This window comes from Anoplophora glabripennis, unplaced genomic scaffold (assembly GCF_000390285.2).
Source record: "Anoplophora glabripennis isolate ALB-LARVAE unplaced genomic scaffold, Agla_2.0 scaffold429, whole genome shotgun sequence".
NCBI lineage: Eukaryota > Metazoa > Arthropoda > Insecta > Coleoptera > Cerambycidae > Anoplophora > Anoplophora glabripennis.
Window position 1 is genome coordinate 183,782 of NW_019416876.1, and position 22,528 is coordinate 206,309.

General features: G+C 35.4%; 1 protein-coding gene across 1 annotated transcript in view; it reads right to left on the reverse strand.

The window, feature by feature from the left end:
* LOC108908153 overlaps nucleotides 1–22,528 on the reverse strand; it is a 146,607-nt gene that overhangs the window by 4,301 nt on the left and 119,778 nt on the right. Inside the window, exons 2-7 of the mRNA XM_018712087.2 lie at nucleotides 21,026–21,217; nucleotides 7,375–7,547; nucleotides 6,477–6,634; nucleotides 3,703–3,869; nucleotides 3,444–3,640; nucleotides 1,565–1,694 (exon numbers count right to left, since the gene is read on the reverse strand). Of these exons, the coding sequence (XP_018567603.1) occupies nucleotides 1,565–1,694; nucleotides 3,444–3,640; nucleotides 3,703–3,869; nucleotides 6,477–6,634; nucleotides 7,375–7,547; nucleotides 21,026–21,127 (927 nt within the window). The 5' untranslated portion in view covers nucleotides 21,128–21,217. The remainder of the gene's footprint in view (nucleotides 1–1,564; nucleotides 1,695–3,443; nucleotides 3,641–3,702; nucleotides 3,870–6,476; nucleotides 6,635–7,374; nucleotides 7,548–21,025; nucleotides 21,218–22,528) is intronic.

Genomic DNA, 22,528 nt, shown 5'->3' on the forward strand with positions numbered 1-22,528 from the left:
AAATACTACATACATTTCACCCTCTCTTTATAATTTATCTAGTGATTGTTGGTTTTTTATATCATTATTTACTTACATACTTTTCTGTATGCCGTGTTTAACTGTGGGTGTAAAGTCGGGTGTGTGGAATAAGAAGGGATTTAACAATTTTGGGAACGTCACGCGAGATGTAACCACAAAGCTTCTTCGTAATATACATGTACGGTGTGCGTTAATGTTCGCAGAAGTCCACAAGCCGAACTAATATTTCTATTTTTTATAAAATCCTAAAATGAAAATCCTTCTCGCGAACATCAGTTTTTCGGAAATACTGCAAATACAAATAAAAATTTCCAAATTCATTTAAAGGCGTTTGACCTCGAAAGTTTGAAAATTTTCGCTTGCGGCGCTTTTTTTTTCTTTTTAGTCAATATGCTTCACCTATCCTCAATGTCACGAGCCGCCACTGCAAACGCGAAACCAATAACTGCTTTATTACCGGTTTCGTATGGGGCGCTATAGCGAAAGGCCGACGTAATGTCTATGATCATACGACTGAGTCCCGAACTCTACTAATTAGAAAAGAGGTAATTTAGAAGCAAAGGTTTAACTAAATTAATGAATTTTAAAATTTTACGTTTTGTATGCCTCTGATATTAACCGAATAAAACGCAATTCATATTAAGAAAACACCGGGCAAGTTACTTTAGAATCCGTATGGCAATTATTTGTCTCTATCTTCCAACAGAAACCTGGCCTACGTCACACTAGATATTGATGGATTTTTTGATTTACAAATTAAACCCTGCATTTGCTGCCCACTTGACAATTATTTAATTTGTGCATACGCGTATCAACAACCTCTTTATTCGGGTCATGAAGATATTAAAATACATATGGCAATTATGTATTTCTATATATTCCCATGGTAGACTGACCTATATCACAATAAACATTAAGGATTTTTTTTATTTACAAATTAAACACTGCACGTGTAGTTATAAGGCCGATGGATGATATATCCTGGGTTATGTGTACTTTTTTTAGAAGCAACACCATACGAATGGTATAATGTAATACTATGTATTCATAACTATTGTTCCATGCTATTTAATTTTAGGCATTAATCCCCGTTACGATTATCCAACCCTTTCATAATGTTAATTCTTAGAAATATTCTGTTTTTAGAAGTGACGTCATGTTCCATTTTTAGATATGACGTCATCAACATCTGGTAACTATATGCGTATAGAGATCAACGACCTTGCGGACATAACCTCACATTTCAAATTTTATCTGCGCTCTCATTTACCCACTACTAATAAGAACTATGTTTAGTCATATTGCAGCCTGTTTACTGCATAATTGGGAGAAATTCAATGTTGGTCGTGATATGTAGCTCGCACAGCAGTTGCTTCCCATAATATCATTGGTTAGGAAGCAGGGCTGAATCCCAAAAGGCCAACATTTTCAATACCAACATTTTCTATCTCATTTGCTTCGCTTATCCGGGGACACATTGTATATTTTTGGTTTTACCTCTTTCAGCTCCAATTTGTAAATTAAAGGAAAATAAGGCACCTACCTCCGCCAACTTTTTCTTCTTCTCGCCTTCTTTTCGCAATTCCTTTTTCATTTGACCTACGATATTTTCGTGTCTCCTCTGCATTCTCCAGGCTATCTCCTCCTTATGGCTTGATAGACACTTCAGGAACCTGTTCCATAATGTATTTTATAAATAGGGATTCATCACTTTTTTCAAAAATAATATAGAGTGCTTCTAGAGCTATGACACCATGTACTTATATTTTTTAATTATTTTTCATCTATTTTGGACGCAATTTTATCTCCAAATTAAAGCCGTAAAATTTGCCGCGAAAACATATTTGCGTGGTATATTATGAGTTGCATAACTCGATGATGACGTAACAAAGTAGTATTATCAATGTCAACGTATCCGCAAGATCTTTTTTTCATATTTTGTGGCGCAAGCATTCTATATATAATGTGAACTACAGTGACTCTATGAGCCACTGTAGTGTGAACTGATTAAGATGGCTGCAACAAATAAATTTTACAAGTGGTGTTTTGTACCATCTTGTACAAATACTTCAATAAATAATCCAAATAAACATTTTATAACTGTACCAACGGACTATTCTAGAAAGTGGTTTAAAGCAGTTAGAAGAGATATACCCAAATCACGAAGTAGTTTCCTATGTTGTGAAGATTACTGTATTGTAAGTAGGTAATTTCATAATAATTTTTACAAGATGCTTAAAACTCTTGGAAACATGGAAAACTATGCGTTTCAAACTAATAGGTGGAAAAATCAAACTAAAACAGGATGTGGTACCACATATTTCTGAAGATCAACAATGTGGAAAGAGAGCGACAAGTGCCCCTGAGGTTTCTGCATTTATAAAATGACAAATACAAGATGTAGTAAAAAGACGTCTCTTTTACTCCTCTAACCTTAGAGGTGCATTAAAACAATAATCACTTTTAACGAATTCATTACCATAAAAATGTCTATTTTTGGTAAATTATTAGAAGCAGCTTTCACAAATCCTTCTGTAGCCATTGAAATTGTAGATAAATAAAGAAGAATGTTAACGATTGTAATTTTAATAACTGTACTTACACAGCACGAGTATAGGCCGGTGTCCTATGCATCCGAGTTCCGATGTACGATATCCGAAAATATTTTAATTCATACGAATGATAATATTATAATTCACATGCATCCGAAATTAATCTCATAGAAATCAAGTATAGGACCATGGAATTTATTACAAGATGGTCAAACATGTTTAAATGACAACCATAGGTATATACTATATAAAATATAAGTAGTATTATATTTTCTACATTCGACATTATAATATAACATTTATTTGACTGTAAATAAATAAGCGCGAAGAATTAAGGTGATTCGTCGTTAAGAATTAAGAGGAGCCTTTTATATAAAAAAACTATTTCTACCCCCTCCCTGCAGGGTTTTGGCTTTTCAAACGCTGAAGGAAAAATTTAGTTTTTATTTTTTCCTTAAATAAAATAATAAAGTATTGACAATAGAAGAAAAGTTACGGAAGAAATTTTCAATAGTAGAGAAACCATTCCGAATTTCACATTTGTAACTTTCTCCATACTTAATAGAAAGAAAGAAAAACTATATATGTTTTGTCCCCATTTAAAAAACCGTAAATCCATAGAGAGGTGGCAGAGATTTTATTTTACATGAAAGACTTGCTTTTCGGCGAGAAATCATTTCCTTAAATTTTGCGCATTGTAGTTATTTAGTTTGAGAACATTACAATCGGATCCGATATTTGGAAATGAACTCTTGATTAGCGGAAAGGCTTATTTTTTTACAAATAAATTCAGAAAATGAACAGAATAAATAGAATAGAATAATAAAGGTAGTTCCAATAGATACGGGAAAAATACTATGATTTACTCACTTTTCTATGAGTATGACGGGATAGGCGGTCTGTAATCGTTCCATCTGCTTCTTAGTGGGGATTTTGTCGATGGCTTGCTCCCACATAGCTGCCGGGAACTCATACTTATCTTCGGGTGCAGCGTCCGAGAACTCTAACATCGACCTGGGCAACATCTTGTCTTCTAACTCATCTAGCAATTCCTCTCTTTTCGCTACCTAATTGGAAAATCAACAAAGATGACTACCAATATTGCAGTGAAATTCTGAACATAGCCCACCTTGTCCCTACGCGTCTTCACTCGATCAAATAGTAGCAGTAGTAGCTCGACCCTTCTCTGGGACTCCTCCAGCTGCTCGAATTCCTGGTACATACCCTTCTCGGTGAGGTCGTGCACCAGCTGAGTCAGAAGGCCCTCCACGGTATCGTTCTCCGCAATTTCTTTACCTGTGAAAGACAGAGGATTAGGGATTGACCGTTTACATTGACATTTTTTTTCCAAAATTTTGGAGTGTAGGTACGTTCTACTCGCGCCAGAAATGTGAATCTAAAATCAGTCGATTTTGTGCCTGGATCACAAGTTTAAATGTGCGTTACGTTTACATGGTAATTTTTATATCATATTCCACTAGATCGTTTCTACGAACAACTAGATTCGGCGTGTCTTCCAAAACTTGATGGAAATAATAATAACTCGTAGTCCCTATTCGTCAACATGATTCTAAACACAAATTTTTGTCAACATTACTAAACTCTCCAAACCATTTCATCCAAACAACATATCTTTACTTGGCCTCCTATTAATTAATGACGGAAATTTACTTCAGTGCCTCCAATCGGTCAATCTGATCATATTGTCATTTTGTCTAAATTACAAATAACTCAACAAGTTGCTTGCAGAAATGTCACCAAAATATTCCAAAAAATTAGTTATAACATACTGCAATATGTTCTGATAGAACGTAACTACTTAAGCCAAGACATTAACTACACAATCGGTTATATCATCATGTCAACAGAACGTTGACTATACATCAGCATGGGTTTATAAAGGGGTGTGCTACTACTAGGCCAGTCATTATAGCTTTTTGTCGGAAAAAAAATACTATTAGAAGTTTCTCTGCGGAATATTGTTCAAAAACGTGTTATAAACAAAATATNATAATTATAGATTTTTTATATATCCCTACTGAAGTATGGAAATGTGGACTAACACATTTGGGATCATCTTTATCCACGAATCGCTCGGTCCTTTACCTGTTATAAAATGTCCCAAAATATCAATCCCTCCAAAATATTATGAAGATATAATTATAGATTTTTTATATATCTCAAAGTTGACAATTATTCTTTTGAGCCGGACTTCACTTGCAATTCTCTACAGACCACTAACGCATATAATGCGTAAGAAAGTAATTCCTAAACATGTCTCCAATTAATTAATGAAAAATATAAAACAACGTGTAAAAAGTACCTATCCAAATGTCTTTTTCATTTCTGGGATGTTTTAGAGGAGCACATAGTTTCTGCTTCATCGATTCGCTTCGTCCAGACACACAGTGTCATCGTCGTAATCATAATTTCATTGTGTGAATTATTATGATTAGTGTGGTATAAGTAGTATGTATTATATTCTCTATTTTGACATAATAGATGTTTGACCTCTGCCCTTATCTTCCTTTAATATTCCACTCCATCGTGATTTTAGAGGAATTAATCCGTAACAGGGCCAATTGTACGGTACTATCTGTCCATTCTGAAGGAATTAATCCATTTAAGATAGACAACCATATTTTAACTTGTCTTATACTTATGTGTAATACATTGAAATTATGTTGAGGAAGAAAGAAGACTAATTGCAACTACAACTGCAACAGCTGAAATGCAGTTGTTAACCTCACAAAAGGGTGTATACTTGTGCTTTTAGGGTTTGATTCAGGGGGCAAACTAATCGAACATGAAAAATGGGCAATTTTCCATATGGAGTTTTTATCGAGAAGTAAAAAAAAGAGCTACATGATGAACTATAAATGTTAAGAATCCAAAAATCAATAAAAGAGAATTATTACTAAAAGCCCTAGCATAAGTGGATTATTTGCAATAATGTTACATAAACTTAAAGTATTTATAAAATAAAGTCAGTAAATGTCAAAATTGCTTCTTCCTGTTTCATTGGAATTCTGCGATATAATAAATGATGGCATATTGATACACTGATAGAGAGTGGATAAGTTCTCCGTGATAGAGGCAGAATCCTGGAAAAGAGTAGCAATTTTCATTAAATAAAATTCTGGAATTCCGTAGCCGTCACATCCTTCTGTACAGATGGCCCTGCCAAAACTGATGAAAAGTGTTTTAAGTATAAAATAACAATGCACTTGCACTGGATATAATTGCAACGAACGCCAACACAAATACCCTATTAACAAAACGTAAGCTAAAATGATATGTGTATCAAAGTCAATTGTGGATTTGCCTTTACAATTACTGTGGTACTAATATATCATATATAGACAACCACTTTGCATGACATTATCAAAACCAAAAAATTAACGATATACGTGTTACATATTTTCATCAAACCTATTGAAAAATAAAAATCGGATTCCCACATGATATAAAACTATTTTTAGGGAAGGTAGAGGAATTGCCAAAATAGTGGCACAAGTGTGTATTTGGATGTAAAACAGAATAGTATTTTCTCTGCAAAAGTGTATGGATTATTTTGACATTATTATTATATTTGTCAATCTTTAATTTGATTTTCTTCCTTACTTTGTAAGTCTTTTCCCCTTAGGAAAATAAAGTGATGCACGTAGGTAATTGTTACAATGTGGCACTGAATAATATTTTTTTATTTTGCTGCCGTTCTCCATGTTAAAAGTAAACTCTTTTTTAAGCAATTGAAGAATATGGTCAAAAACTGCAATTGAGAGCTTCACGCTACATGTCGCCCCCTTTGTTGTTCTCTCTAATAATGTATTCGTGATCTATCAAACTGCTTATCACAATGATGTTTTAAGCTCAAAAGAAAGTAATGTTTTATATTTATACCATCTAATTCATCGGCAATATTCTGCAGCAGGACATCATAAAAAGTGAGAACCCTCATTCTCTCCGCAGGATCCTTCCTTTTCGCCAGAATTTTCTCCATCTCGTACACTGGAGGCACCATTTCCGAATATTTCTCTTTCAGTTTTTGATCAAAAGACCTGCAATAATCATTTCAACAGTTTACGTTGCGAAGAACGATGTCTTTTTTCGTTATCAAAATGTTCATTCTCAAATTACTCTAATATCTTTGAAAACAAATAAATACTCTATATTTGACTATTAACTCAATTTGAGAACGACAATAGTCTTTGTATGAGATATTTGTGATATTTTATTAAAATTTTCTTTTTTTTTGCGCTCGGTCCATATCACTTATTTATAAAATAAATAAACATAGCGGCCCAAATAAAAAAACAATCGAAAGACAAAGTTGTTTCCTAAGACTATTGTGTAATAATTTTTCAAAATATATTATTGTTTAAATTTAAAGAGTAAACTGTGCAAAAAATCGCAGCCCAGAATGTTATTACAAAATGTGCAGCAACTGTAGCATGATCAGAGGAGAACGTTGTTTTAAACCCGAATTCTATTGCTCAAATAATAATTGTTCAAATTGTAATTTTAACTTTATCTTTAATAAAAGGTGATTTTTAAAATTTTACATTTATTAGATTACTTACCGTCTCCTGATTGGTAAGTAGTCACTTACCGATCGCTAATTTGTAAACGTCACTTACAAATGTCTCGACAGATTCAGTAAAGGTGTCAAATCACCAGAGCGTGCAAAAAATACATTTTGAATCTGATTCAACGAATTTCAACTTCAAGATAAGTGACGCTCTATTATCTTGATAAATGATACTACTACCAATAATTATTATAATAACTAAACAATCACCCTTCCCCAGCGCCAATCCACATGGGTTCCTCGTTCGTCAATGACACTCCAATGTACGCAAAGGCGCCTTGTCCGTTCGGCAATGTTCTAGTAGCGATATAGGTTCTGCCCTGTTTATCAGACGTTTCCTCAGGACTCACTTTATATTCCGTGTCGTTCAACCATTCGGGTGCCTAAAAATTCAATTACTAAGTAAATATTTAGACACGAAAATAATCAAATTCGAAATATTTAAATTCATCAACGAGGTACAGTCGGCGCCACCCAAATGTGAATGGCAATATTGTACCGTGTAATTTAAACTAAAAATCATGGTCGTCGTAAAATTCAATAGTTGTCAAATATATGTCACTTAGAGCAAACATAATGAAATGTAAACAAGTAACGTGAAATATGCAGGAGCATTTAACTGAGGCGCAAAGAACAAGGGCTGTAACTAAATTAGAAGATAATTGGTCTTTGAGTGAAGTGGCTGCTGATTTAAATGTCAGTAAGAGTTGTATATTTTATATTAAATAACGCTGGCGAGAACAATAATTACAAAGATCTATCAGGCAAGGTGTCGGGAAGGTTTCCAGTGACGCGGAAAACAATGCCTTGGTCGAATTTATCCATCAGAATACCCTCTCTGTGTTACGCCACTAAGAAGAGTTTGATTTACTACAATAAAATCCAAATGAAATTTCCATAACAACCAAAATCCGTTCACATTTGGGTGGCGCCAACTGTACAGCGTTAGTCCCATTTGCATCTATATTGGGCAGAATAAAGAAGGCTTAATTCTGTTCACAAAAAATGGGCAAAGAATTAACTACAAAGTACGCATCGAGTTTTCTAACCATTAAGAGGATGTGATGTACATATCAGGATTTTGTATTGTATGGATTTTTTTTTCACACGTTTATTGTAATCAAAATATACAGGGTGTTAATGAACTTATGTCAAAAATTTAAAGAGGTGAAAAAGGAGGAAAAACTGACTTAACTGATGACACAAACTTGTATCGGAAGTTTCCGTCATAGCGAATAAAGCTAATTAAAAATGTGTTTAAAACTGTTTTGGAACTGCTGACATACATATATTTTATAGCGGCGAGTACTTACAAAAAATTCTGTAACATTTTTTACGAATTTGAAGGGACGCCGGACTATATTCGAAAGTCAGTTTGTAATATATTGTTGTGATGATTGCTGTGTCGTTTTTCGAGAGTACATTTAGTAGCCGTATTTCCAATTTTTCTTTTGAAAATGGCGCATTTATTTAGCAATCGCGAATATTATGGTATACTTTTAATTTATGGCGAAGCAAACGAAAATTCCCACAGAGCTTGTCAAGTATACGGTGCAAGAACGATGTGCCCTCGCACGGCGAACATTTGTTGCTATAGCGCAAAGAGTTTTGAACATCGGTGAAGTACAACCGCGTCAAAGTCGTGACGGTAGTCTAGGGCAACCACTAGGAATCTTAAATATCGAGGAGATGATTTTAGATCTCGTCGAAGAAGATCCGCATCGTAGCACCAGAAATATTGCACAGTAAGTAAATATTTCGCATCCTGTTGTGTGGCGGACATTACGAGAAGCTCAGTTGTACCCATTTCATATTCAACGTGTGTCAAGTGCTTACTCCTGAGGATTTTCCACTACATTGAGGTTTTGTGAACGGTTGCTTCAGGAACATGCAAGAAATCCTCAATTTACAGCGCAAATACTTGTTACAGATGAAGCATGTTTCAGTCGAAATGGTGTACGTCCACATCACTCACCACTGGACTATTGAAAATCCACGCGAAATACGTCGCGGTCCCTTTCAGCAACAGTTTTCAGTGAACATGTAGGCCGGTATCATTAATGACACTTTAATAGGACCTTTTGAATAACCTAGACGTTTAGACGGTGCTTCATATCTAGATTTCTTGCAAAATCGCCTGCCGGATTTATTGGAAGACGCGCCCTTAAATGTTCGGCAAAATATGTGGTTACTGCATGACGAAGCTCCCGTTCACTTTATTCGGGGAGTGCGCGATTTTCCAGACATTACTTTTCCCGATCGCTGGATATGCCGAGGCAGCCTAGTTAGATGGCCCCCCGGTCCCCGGACCTTACCCCTTTAGACTTCTTTTTGTGGGGATATGTGAAAAATGTTGTGTATTCCACGGAAGTTCATGACATCGACCAACTGCGACATCGTATTACCGAAGCTTATAATACGATTCGAGAGGACGTGGCAATGTTACAACGCATACGAGTGAATTGGATACGTCGCACTGAAGCTTATGTGCAAGCAAATGGTGGATACATCAAACAACTATGAAAATCAGCACTTCTCAAAAGGTGGCTCCTTGCAATGTTGAGATAAGTCCGATTTCAAAATTACATTTTACTCAACACAAATCCGTGTATTTACCTCATTTTGACATAAGTTCATTAACACCCAGTATAAAGGGTAGGTTTCTAAGGTTTTCATTGTTTTTCCATCAAATCGTTTTTAAATCGCCATAAAATCATAGGATAGATTTCATCAGACAGTTTACAATCACGCCATCAACATACATCAATATAAAAAACAAATGTTCAATNTAAGTTCATTAACACCCAGTATAAAGGGTAGGTTTCTAAGGCTTTCATTGTTTTTCCATCAAATCGTTTTTAAATCGCCATAAAATCATAGGATAGATTTCATCAGACAGTTTACAATCACGCCATCAACATACATCAATATAAAAGACAAATGTTCAATATTGATCAACGTGAATTAACTAATGATAGGAAAAGACAACCAATCGCCTTCATGTGTTGTGCGAATGATAGATTATTAATTGTCCCTGATGAATGAAAAAGAGACAGACATATTATCGTTCGTTGCGCGCTTAATATACAGGGTGTTTTTGAATGAAGTAGCATAAATGATGCCAGTGAATCTACATTTCAAAAGAACACGATCTGCAAAAAATCGCTTTAGTAAAATGTTCACCCCTGAAGAGCTATGGGCCATCAAAGTTTCAAAAAATATTATGAAAATTGGCTGTAATTTGAAAACCGAATGAGGTACAAATAACAAATTTTTACAGGTTGTTTACTAATACAGATGCGAGTTTTCAACTATTTCTCGAAAATTTTAACCCCTCGAAAGGGGTTGAAATAACCACCCCTCAAGCCATTTTTTGCCATAACTTTTATATTTCGTAAAAACTCGATATCCAAAAATACGCATTAGATAAACTGGTTCTTTTAGAAACTTTTACCTCTCTAGCAATTTTCCTTTAAAACTTTTCGTTTATTAATAAAAAAATAAAATGTATTACCATTCACCTCACACCGTATATGATTGCAATCAATCAAAGAAAAACTAAGTGTGCTGCTGTCATGCCAGTTGTCACAATTAACTCTTCTGTAAGTTGTCACTGTTATCAGCTAAATACTTTTTGGGTGTAAATTAACAAGAATTATGCCAAATTTTACTAATGATGAATATGTGGACATGCTACAAGTGTTTTTTTCTACGATCGTGCAAAATTTACTACTTATTGCACTACCTACTGTGCCAAAAGTTTAACTTTTTTTACAGTAGTACAAAAAAAATATTGATTACAAGTTTAATCTAAGCATATCCATAAGTACCTAACGTCTGACATTGACAATTTGCGCAATTAATTTCCAGTTGTCAGTTAAAATTTTAATATTATGTAAAATACTGTTAAATAAAATTTGAAATAAAAACAATCGTAGAAAAAATGTTGCGTGCAACATGTGCAAAAAGCATATTTGTTGCACTTAACATGATTGCAGCTCTCAACTTCGTCTCGAGCTGCAAACTTCATGCATCGTACAACAAATACACACTCTTTACAGTAGTTGCACAAATAACTGTTTGAATGTCGCAGAAACTTTTATTAAATAGAAGTACAATGAAAACGAAACTAAGAAATAATTTATTATCAAAAAGAGAAAAAACAAAAAACTTAGTTAAAGGACATTTTCAAAATAATTGCCATTTCTTTCTAAACACAACCTAACACGTTTATCAAAGTTGTTACGGACTCGAGCAAAAATTATGGGATTGTTGCGAATCTCATCAGCCGCCGCGAATATTCTTTCCTGTAGCTCTTCAACACTGTCAACTGGGGTCGCATAAACAATACTTTTTATATGTCCCCAAAAGAAAAAATCCATGGGCGTTAGATCGGGAGAACGTGCAGGCCAAGAGATAGGTGCCTCATTGCCGCGACCTATCCAACGATTCGGGTAATTTAAATTAAGCCACCGCCTAACTACTACAGTGCTGTGAGCAGGAGCCCCGTCATGCATGTACCACATGGCCTGACGTACATTTAATGGTACTTCCTCCAGAAGTGGTGGTAGATGCTCATTTAAGAACTGCAAATATTCAACAGCACCAAGTCGATGAGGTAAAACAAAAGGGCCGACAAGCACATTTTCTACAATTCCTGCCCAAATGTTTAAACTAAAATTATGTTGAAATGTTGTCATAGATACTTCGTGAGGATTTTCATGAGCCCAGGAATGAAGATTGTGCATATTGGTTAAACCATGTCTTTGAAAAGTTGCTTCATCTGTGAAAAGTATCTTTGAGGCAAAATTCAAATTATTTCTTAGAATATTAAGATACGATTCGCAAAAAACAACTCGCTTATGCATGTCTGGTTCAAGTAGAGCTTGAACTGGCCGGTGGTGAAAAGGATATAATAAATTATCATGGACAATATTCCAAACAACACTATGGGACACATTTAAGTGCATTGCTGTTTTTCTCGTACTAGTCTGACGATTTTCGTCAAACTCTTCAAGTACTGCATCCTCAAGATAAATAGTACGAACAGTAGGTCTTCGGCCGGTACCCTCAATATGCGGCTGTATTTTTCCAGTTTCCCGAAGTCTTCGTTCTACCGCCGAAAAAGTTTGTCTGTGGGGAACTTGACGATTTGGATATCTCTCATTATACGCTCTTGTTGCCGCAGCACAGTTTTTGCGACATTCAAAATACACTTGTAGCATGTCCACATATTCATCATTAGTAAAATTTGGCATAATTCTTGTTAATTTACACCCAAAAAGTATTTAGCTGATAACAGTGACAACTTACAGAAGAGTTAATTGTGACAACTGGCATGACAGCAGCACACTTAGTTTTTCTTTGATTGATTGCAATCATATACGGTGTGAGGTGAATGGTAATACATTTTATTTTTTTATTAATAAACGAAAAGTTTTAAAGGAAAATTGCTAGAGAGGTAAAAGTTTCTAAAAGAACCAGTTTATCTAATGCGTATTTTTGGATATCGAGTTTTTACGAAATATAAAAGTTATGGCAAAAAATGGCTTGAGGGGTGGTTATTTCAACCCCTTTCGAGGGGTTAAAATTTTCGAAAAATAGTTGAAAACTCGCATCTGTATTAGTAAACAACCTGTAAAAAATTTGTTATTTGTACCTCGTTCGGTTTTCAAATTACAGCCAATTTTCATAATTTTTTTGGAAACTTTGATGGCCCATATCTCTTCAGGTGTGAATATTTTACTAAGGCGATTTTTTGCAGATCGTGTTCTTTTGAAATGTAGATTCACTGGTATCATTTATGCTACTCCATTCAAAAACACCCTGTATAGTGACTAGCATCGCTGCCTACGTTCTTTGTTGTCACAGATGGATGTGATTGTTTCAGTAAATAGAGGTTAAGTTTGTTTGGTTTTGGTGGATTTTAAACTATTGTTATGATGCAAAAAATCACAAAATATGTTTTCATTATACAAATGTGAGTCCTCACTATTTCTTAAATGAACAGTCATTCATGAACACAACCACTGATTTGAACTTGTTTGAAATCTTAGTTCATACGATTATACTTGATTGCAAGTGAGTTGGACTAGCCTTTATAGTCGACGAAATAAAGCACTAAAAACGGCCTTACCTCCGAAATCTGTGCAGTAAGATGGATCGTGATGCGGTTTTTTGCATTCGATTCGTTAGAGCGTCCAGAAAGTTGTAGTTTTGTAAATAAATATGCAATGTATACAATAAATTATAACAATAAGTAGGCGTACCTTAGTAAAAATATAGCTACTTGGATGCGACTCTGTTAGGTATGAATCAGAAGGCTGGTTGCAATGTATTTTTGTGGCGCTCTCGCCCCGATCTTGAATAGGCATCTAATAGTCGAGGAAATGAAGCACTGAACCTCCGAAATCTGTGCATTAAGACGGATCGTGATGCGGTTTTTTGCATTCGATTCGTTAGTGCGTCCAGAAAGTTTGTGACTCTATGTGATCAATGAGAAATGAAAATTGCATCGGTGCATAAGAAAAATGCATTTTTAAAATTGCACTCGAAGAGTTAAAAAATGAAAAATTTATAACTTGGAAAATATTGATGGTAATGAGTTCAATTTTACCACTCGGAGGTTTTTGGGGTCGCTGAACACGAATATCATGACGGCAACGGTCTCCGAATGCCCAAGGTGGCCGGTTTCCACGTCGTCCCCTGGAGTTTTGTGGAAATTTGTTATAAACTTAGCCGAAACTCGTTACCTCGGGGTTTTGAGGTCGCTGAACACGAATATCACGAGGGCAACGGTCTCCGAGGTACCTAGTGCTCAGGGTGGCCGGTTTCTATGTCGTCTCCTGGAGTTTTGTGACAATTCGTTATAAACTTAACCGAAACTCGTTACCTCGGGGTTTTTGGGGAAACGTTCACTCCTCGCATACCTACGCAAAATAAAGCTTGAAATGAACGCTTACATTAGTTGATCTCGGAGGGGCAGAAACTGATAGTACTGAACGCCAAAAAAGATTTGTATCCAATGCAAACTTCGAAAATTATAAAAAAAATGCTTGGAAGAAGAATTTATATCTAACTTCCTACCCAGGAGCGACGCTCAATACCACAACATTCAAATTCAGTGACAAATGACCTAAAATGGATTCAACGAAGGAAGTCATGAAGAAATGGATAACCCGTAGAAACGTTCCTATAACTGAAAATATGCTTTATCCGAATTATAAAGTTTAATTAAGTCAACAATTAAAACTTACATCATTGACAAGCTCCTAAAAGACTTCCTCCATATCATCCGGAACAGCTATGAAATACTTAGTCATTTCAAGACGTAGACTTCAGTTTAGATTGTTGAAAATCTGTGCGAAGAATTTTTTTCATTATTTACTTCCGACAAATGGACATAAAAATATCAGCATGTTTGAAAAGTCGAACAGCTTTCTATAGGGAAAGCTGCATGAAGCAATTGCGCACTTACCATAAACGTACAAAATGACAACAGCAGAAGTGACTGTTGATTTATAATCTTTATTTTGTGTGCATTTATAGCAAAACCATATTTTCTTGAACAGTTATATACTAGATATAATTAGATTATATTAGCTCTACTTAATTTAAATTTAGCGTGCTTCGGGCAATTTATATTATGCCGGAGGTGTATAGAACATACGGCCTGTACACCTTGACTAAATTCATATTATCCGCGAGTTTCAGATGCGCAGTGGCAACGTTTCCAGACTAGCATGGGAGCTCATTCTCAGTCTGAATCTCTTCTTGATCTCGCGGACAAGATGTGTGTGGTCAAGCTGTACACCATTCGAGCAAATGGCGTTACACTCGCACTCATGTGTTCTCACTTCCGCATTTGCATATCTACTCCTGTTTCTCATCTGCATACTTATTACTCTTGACCTGCACATATATTTTTTTAATTACTCATCGTAGGTATATTAAAATGGATAGGAAGAAACAGGGCTTGCTGGTATATTTCAGACAGAAATACCTAGGCAGTCCAAAGTGACGTAAATGGAACTCTCTCAAAAACAACTGTTCAATGGTCCATTTCCTATTAGCAGTAATAGGGCTTCAGAGAACTAAATTTTATTTTGATTGTAAAAATCAAAACTACATCTGCATCATGAGACAATTTTAGAAACAACTTAAACAGGTTAAATAAAGAAAATATTGATGTATGTATTTTTTAATATTATTTTATAGATACAAAGATAATGTTACCATTGCTCAGTTCAGGATAAATTTATTAATATATTTATGCATTATTCATAATATTATAAAGAAAATTAATGAATTACTAAGCCGAATGTACATCCGAGCACTAATCGGAACGAAGCAAGGCAAAAATCAAACAAAAGCCATACGACTGCATACTGCATAAAGTAAATGCTTTTCGAGAAGCGCAATCCGTGATTTTCTATAGTTGCCTCATCCTCGTTCATGTTCAGATGTGTAACTAGTTTTGGATGTGGCAATAAGTAGAATTTAACGGTGGAAGAAATATTTTGAAATAAAATAAACATAAGCCGCTTCAACAAAGAATATTATAAAACCAATAGACCAGTAAATGTTAGCATACATTTTTTGGGCGTATAATTAGATGGCTTTACTAACTGTAGATGCTTTCTAATATTCCCTATTCATTCAATTTGTTTGGTCCCATGGTCACGTGACTTTAAAATGTGTATTAAATAGTTAAAAGTGTTGTGATGTTATTTTAATTTTCTAGTTTATCACCAGCCNAACGTCATTCTGTGAAATCGCCACAGAACACCATGAAATCGCACGGAAAAAAAAGTAATTTTAGCAAACGGAAATCAGTTTTGATAGCAATTGAGTCAGGGTACGTTCAGAATCCGGTCAATCATTCTCGATCTCTCTGTATAACACAATAATATACTTGTCCGCCAAAAAGATTGGAAAATTTGCCTTAAAAATGGGAAAAATAACTATTTTTGTTGTACCCAATGTTCGTTCCGCTATAAAATAATTAATTTTTTAATAAAAAAATAAAGAAGAATAAATAAGAAAATTATCTTGTTAACAGGAGCAACAGAAATTGAAATTCATAAATAATTATGTCCAACTATTTTAATTAATCTCCATCAAAATGATTTCTTTGTTCAAAAGACTTAGGTATATGTACATTTTATTTTATACAAAATGGTAACTGTCGGGGCGTCGGACTGCAAAAACTTCTCAAGAATTTTGTCGGACAATAAGATACTTTGTTTTCAAATCTTATTACCAAACCCTCCCAGAAAAATCCCCTTGCTGGTTGTCACCAATCATAATGTCACCAAATCGACATATTTGGGGTGGGGGACAAACTTAAAATACCAACATTTTTGTCGGACAAACAATTTGGGGGGGTTCAAAAATATATATCTTTCATTTCAACTTAAAAAAAGTGCTGCTCATAACATTCCATGTTTATGCCAGATTGACATGTTTTCCTGAAAATCACGGGAAAACTTACCACTGTTGAATTTTCCTCATAGTCAAATCTTGGGAGATTCGTCAAACTTAAACTGCACGCAAAGTTACAGCTTGCTGGTAATCATTTTTTTCTTTGTACGAGGGCCCGTGGACTATTAATTATGGTGGCACATGTTTTGTTGCCAAAATGGATCAAACAAATGTTAATACATCGAGAAGTGCATGTTATTAATTATTTTAACCAGCATATCTTTCGTTGTTTCTGAATCTACTGTCTTCAGTTTTTCAACTAACTTATTGTGGGCACTTATTGTCAAAGATTTGTTTAAATATTGCTAGCTGTTTGAATCATACAAGCTAGGCAGGGATCTATATAACTCAATAAATTCTGTTAAGTTCACATATCAGCCATTCTTTTACAGAAATAAGTATGCGATAACACGAAATGTCACACTACTTTCTTTCTATTCAGAAACTTTCGGCTTGTACTCATCCCTCAGGCATATACTTGTACGCGCTGGAAGACAAAATTTCAAGCGCTGGCAGTTTTTCGAGAGGTCGATAGTTCAGGGTAGGCCTTCCGGCCAATGTAGCCACTAATGTTACAATTTGACTTCCGATTTGGAAAGCATACCTACTGGTTAACTGCATCGTGTATACCGGCCTTATGTCCGTAATATAAGTTGTTACCATATCAATTGGAACCTGTGAATCTTAAAGCACATGACCGTATGCACTTCTCTTCAAATTTCTTTCTGTGCTTTAGCCATTATCTGTATCATAATTTATACTCGAATAGCCATTGGGCGAGTCCGGTATTGGTAGACCATTCCGCCTGATGTAGAATCGACGGCGGCACGCAGGTCGTCAAAGCAAACCTGTATTGGTCCAGTAAGTCGTAAATAATTTTTTGCTTGGTATTCTATAATAAGTTTGGTGTCGAACGCTGTTCACTTCGCTTTGTCATTGCAGGGGAGAGCAGTGCTTGGCGTTATACCTATCTGCCATTGTCACGACCTACCACATAACATTGTCCATGAGTAATTAGGACTCTCACGGCCTAATTAGTGATATTTAGTTAAAATAGCTATACGTATTTTGGACAATATCAATGGGCGATATGTCAAAATATATTATAACTAAGTCTGTAAATCCTTACGTAATTGGAAAAAAAAGCATAAATGCCTGAAAGAGGTCTAAAAATTACATGTTCTTAATAAAAAACCTTTGTCTTAGGCTCCCCAGCTTCTACTGGGAAACCACGAATCTGTGCTCTAAACTTGGTATTTGGAATCACAATTCAATAATATCAAATTGTTTCTGAATTTTTTTTGTGTGTACTTGTCAGACTAACTATTGTCAATAAAAAGTGTCAAAACTTTTTTGACAGCCGTTTTTCTTGCTGGGATTGCGTTCTCAAAAACCAAACAAAGAAACCGTACCAGATTACCGTAAGTTAAGCCTGATTATTACTAAAATTTGGCAAGACGGAGTCCCTGCCGTCTGGGGAGTTCCTAGCGTTCGCCCTAGATGATCAGCTGGACGCTCACGCAATAACGGAACTTCATTTCACCCCGATGGGTGAAAGAAGGATTTGCGGAGGACATGGCGCCCAACGTGGGGCCGCCAACTACGACCGCGAGATTACGACCCACGCTCTCCCGACTGAGACGCCCAGGCGAATCAAAATAGACGAAGTCCAATAGACAAGATGTTGTCTATGGGAGAAGAGGATAGAGACGAAACTCCTGTTCTGGATTATCGGGTAAAAGAAAAAACCCAGTGGTGCCCAAACAAACCGACAAATTTTGAAGAACCAATGACCAGTGATGACGTAATCAATAGCGTGGAAAGAAGAGTGATGGGAACGCTAGAACGAATCTTTTCTAAATTCGGGGATATATTACAGACGCCTGCAAAGAGAAAGGTGACCTTGATAATGCCCACGTACGAAGGGAGTGAATATGAGGATCCACGGAAGTTTATAGATGATATACNCTCTTGACCTGCACATATATTTTTTTAATTACTCATCGTAGGTATATTAAAATGGATAGAAAGAAACAGGGCTTGCTGGTATATTTCAGACAGAAATACCTAGGCAGTCCAAAGTGACGTAAATGGAACTCTCTCAAAAACAACTGTTCAATGGTCCATTTCCTATTAGCAGTAATAGGGCTTCAGAGAACTAAATTTTATTTTGATTGTAAAAATCAAAACTACATCTGCATCATGAGACAATTTTAGAAACAACTTAAACAGGTTAAATAAAGAAAATATTGATGTATGTATTTTTTAATATTATTTTATAGATACAAAGATAATGTTACCATTGCTCAGTTCAGGATAAATTTATTAATATATTTATGCATTATTCATAATATTATAAAGAAAATTAATGAATTACTAAGCCGAATGTACATCTGAGCACTAATCGGAACGAAGCAAGGCAAAAATCAAACAAAAGCCATACGACTACATACTGCATAAAGTAAATGCTTTTCGAGAAGCGCAATCCGTGATTTTCTATAGTTGCCTCATCCTCGTTCATGTTCAGATGTGTAACTAGTTTTGGATGTGGCAATAAGTAGAATTTAACGGTGGAAGAAATATTTTGAAATAAAATAAACATAAGCCGCTTCAACAAAGAATATTATAAAACCAATAGACCAGTAAACCAGTAGACCAAATGTTCATGAATTATTATGAGCCACATGATCTGATGAAAATGTTAGCATACATTTTTTGGGCGTATAATTAGATGGCTTTACTAACTGTAGATGCTTTCTAATATTCCCTATTCATTCAATTTGTTTGGTCCCATGGTCACGTGACTTTAAAATGTGTATTAAATAGTTAAAAGTGTTGTGATGTTATTTTAATTTTCTAGTTTATCACCAGCCACAAGTAGACCGACAAATCAATCAACGACTGGATAAGCTTTGGCTTTTGAAATCAGCATGCCGAAACCATAGATCTAATATAGTATACTATGGATGGAATGTAGAGAGAGAGGATATGGGACAAAAGTCGGCTTTGACTCCATCCATATACTATTAGATATATGGCCAAAACCTGGTGCAGGGTTACTGACACAAGTCAAAAAGCAACATTTCACAAATTCAAAAAAGGAAATAAACGTTTAGAATTCCCGTCTTGTTTAATTAAGTGATGAGCTTTACTTCAGCAGATTATGTGCTTATTAGAAAACCCCTCTAGCAAAGATTGAGAAAAAGTGCACATACAATTGAAATGACGACTGTAAAATTAATAATGAATACCTTTTGTGTTAGTGTTAGTAGAATTTGTGAATCCGTTTCAAGCATATCGGTTCAACAAAATATTTGTAACATCTACGAACCAAAACCGGGAAATTTAAATTTTCAGATGTCAGCCTAGAGAAAGCCTGATAGTTCTTAATATTTGATTTATTCCAGCTATTAATCTATAAAACATAAACCCATTTTGCATTTTAAATTTCTAAATGATGCCTTTTAATATCTTAGTACCCACCACTACATATTTAGGCCAATCAATAGAAGTTTTGTTTGTGACAAAAATACTAGTAGTAAATGGCTGTGCCATCATATAAAAGACAGTCTCTAGATATTTATGCTTATAGGTTTCCTACTCCAATTTACCATGAATTAATTTTTTATAAACATTTTTATGCAAAAAACGCATTTTTGTTAGTTTTCTGCTTATAACTAATGAAGCAATCTGAATGCTATAAACAGACAATTTGTAGTAAATCGAAATACGAATAAAACGAGAGGTCGATCGATCCGATCGGATAAAATTAGAAAACCCGGAAAAATCGGAAAATTTAGCGTTTCTTTTAATTCATTACTCCGGCATTTCTTAAGTTGTAGAGCTGACCCTGTGCACAAAAGTAGTGAATTATGTGTATTTTAAATGTGCACAAAACAGGCGCTGTCGGACTATTAGTTTTGGCAGAATTGCAATTTGAATTTTTTGGTGCACTATTTTGCAAAATTTCTGGATGCGTTGGAGGTGGTCTGATTTTAATTTTTCAGTGGGATTTTAAAAGTAGAAGACTACAAAACGTATAATCTAATTTTTCGAAAAAATTATGCGAAATAGGTGAAAAATTCCTACAAACATGCTCAAAACCTGCCGAGCGCGCGTACGTAAGATCGGGAGAGCTCGAAATTTGACAACTGACTGCCATTTTCTGAATTGCTTTTTCTTATTTTTATGACCAGAAACGTGCGAATAGATCGGAAACTAGAGCTTAAAAGTAGTCAGAGCGCTTCCGATCTAATCTCTGCCTAATCTTTGCTCTCTAGGAGGGGCGCATGAAGTCACAATTATAGTACATGATGTAACAATTACCTACGTACGCAACCGACTAAAAAAAAACAACAAAATAAAATTTCAATCTTACCTCCACAGTGTCAGGAATGGGTCCAAAGACCTCAGAAGCATTCATGACATCGATGTCGTGAGGAGACTGGAGAAACGGCGGATCCAATACCCCGTTCTGCATGCAAACCAGAAGGTTGGCCAAGTAGATGTTACGGCATCTCTTCCTGTCGATGCCTTCGCAAGGCTCTCCGCACAGCTTGTACAACCAGATCTTAAAACAAAAACGATTTAATGCACGTGAAAGTATGCAGAAAGCGGTAAATAGTGTACTCGGCATTTATGTTCTAACTGCGGGTCCGGCAATCTTTTCAGGAAGGTATTAGTGAAATTAAGGTAGAAGAGGAAATCTTCGTCTAGTTTTGCTTCTATTTCCATTGTACTGAAATTTTCCCTGACGTGGCAAATTTTATGTTATTTTGACTGACGGAACATTTGATGTTAATGACAGGCATTTTTGAAACCTTCCTCCTAGTTTTAAATATTAAGTCCACATAAATAAAGCATGCAGACAGCTATTCCAGTTTACTTTGAGATATTTTTCGTAAAGACCTGCTACATGTTATTACCACAATAAGGAAAGTGTTCTAAATAATACAAGATATTTACTTTAGAAAGTATTAGAAACAGCACTGGGAAACAGTAACCATGAACAAAGTGCGATACACAACACATACACAATAGCCACAGCATATTTGGCCGGAATTAAACCATGTGCGCACAATATGGGAATCCAGGTATGGATTTTAAAGGTACGGTTTGTCTAAAGCGAACAGTTGTAACGTTTATCTTACCGTTACAACTCACACAGAAGCAGGTGGGCATACACGAATCGATTTGCCAGACGGCCAAACTTCCGGACGCAAAACCGGAAGGCTAATCTGTACTCTCGGCTACAGCATCTACAGCATACACATTACTTTTTAATGCTGGATTTTGTTCAGTTTTACAGTACGATTTGTGCAAAGGTGTAGTCATAATCTCGGAATATGATCTTACCTTATAGTCCACGGGCCCACGTACAAAGAAAAAAATGATTACCAGTAAGCTGTAACTTTGCATGCAGTTTAAGTTTGACGAATCTCCCAAGATTTGACTATGAGGAAAATTCAACAGTGGTAAGTTATCCCGTGATTTTCAGGAAAACATGTCAATCTGGCATAAACATGGAATGTTATGACCAGCACTTTTTTTTAAGTTTAAATGAAAGATATATTTTTTTTAAACCCCCCAAAAAATTTGTCCGACAAAAATGTTGGTATTTTGAGTTTGTCCCCCATGCCAAATATGTCGATTTGGTGACACTATGATTGGTGACAACCAGCAAGCTGATTTTTCTGGGAGGGTCTGGTAATAAGATTTGAAATGAAAGTATCTTATTGTCCGACAAAATTCTTGAGAAGTTTTTGCAGTCCGACGCCCCGAAGATGTCGACTTAACGACAACATGGTTGGTGATAACCAGCTGTCTGGTATTGATTTTTTTCTCTAATAATTGAAATGTATAACACAATAATATACTTGTC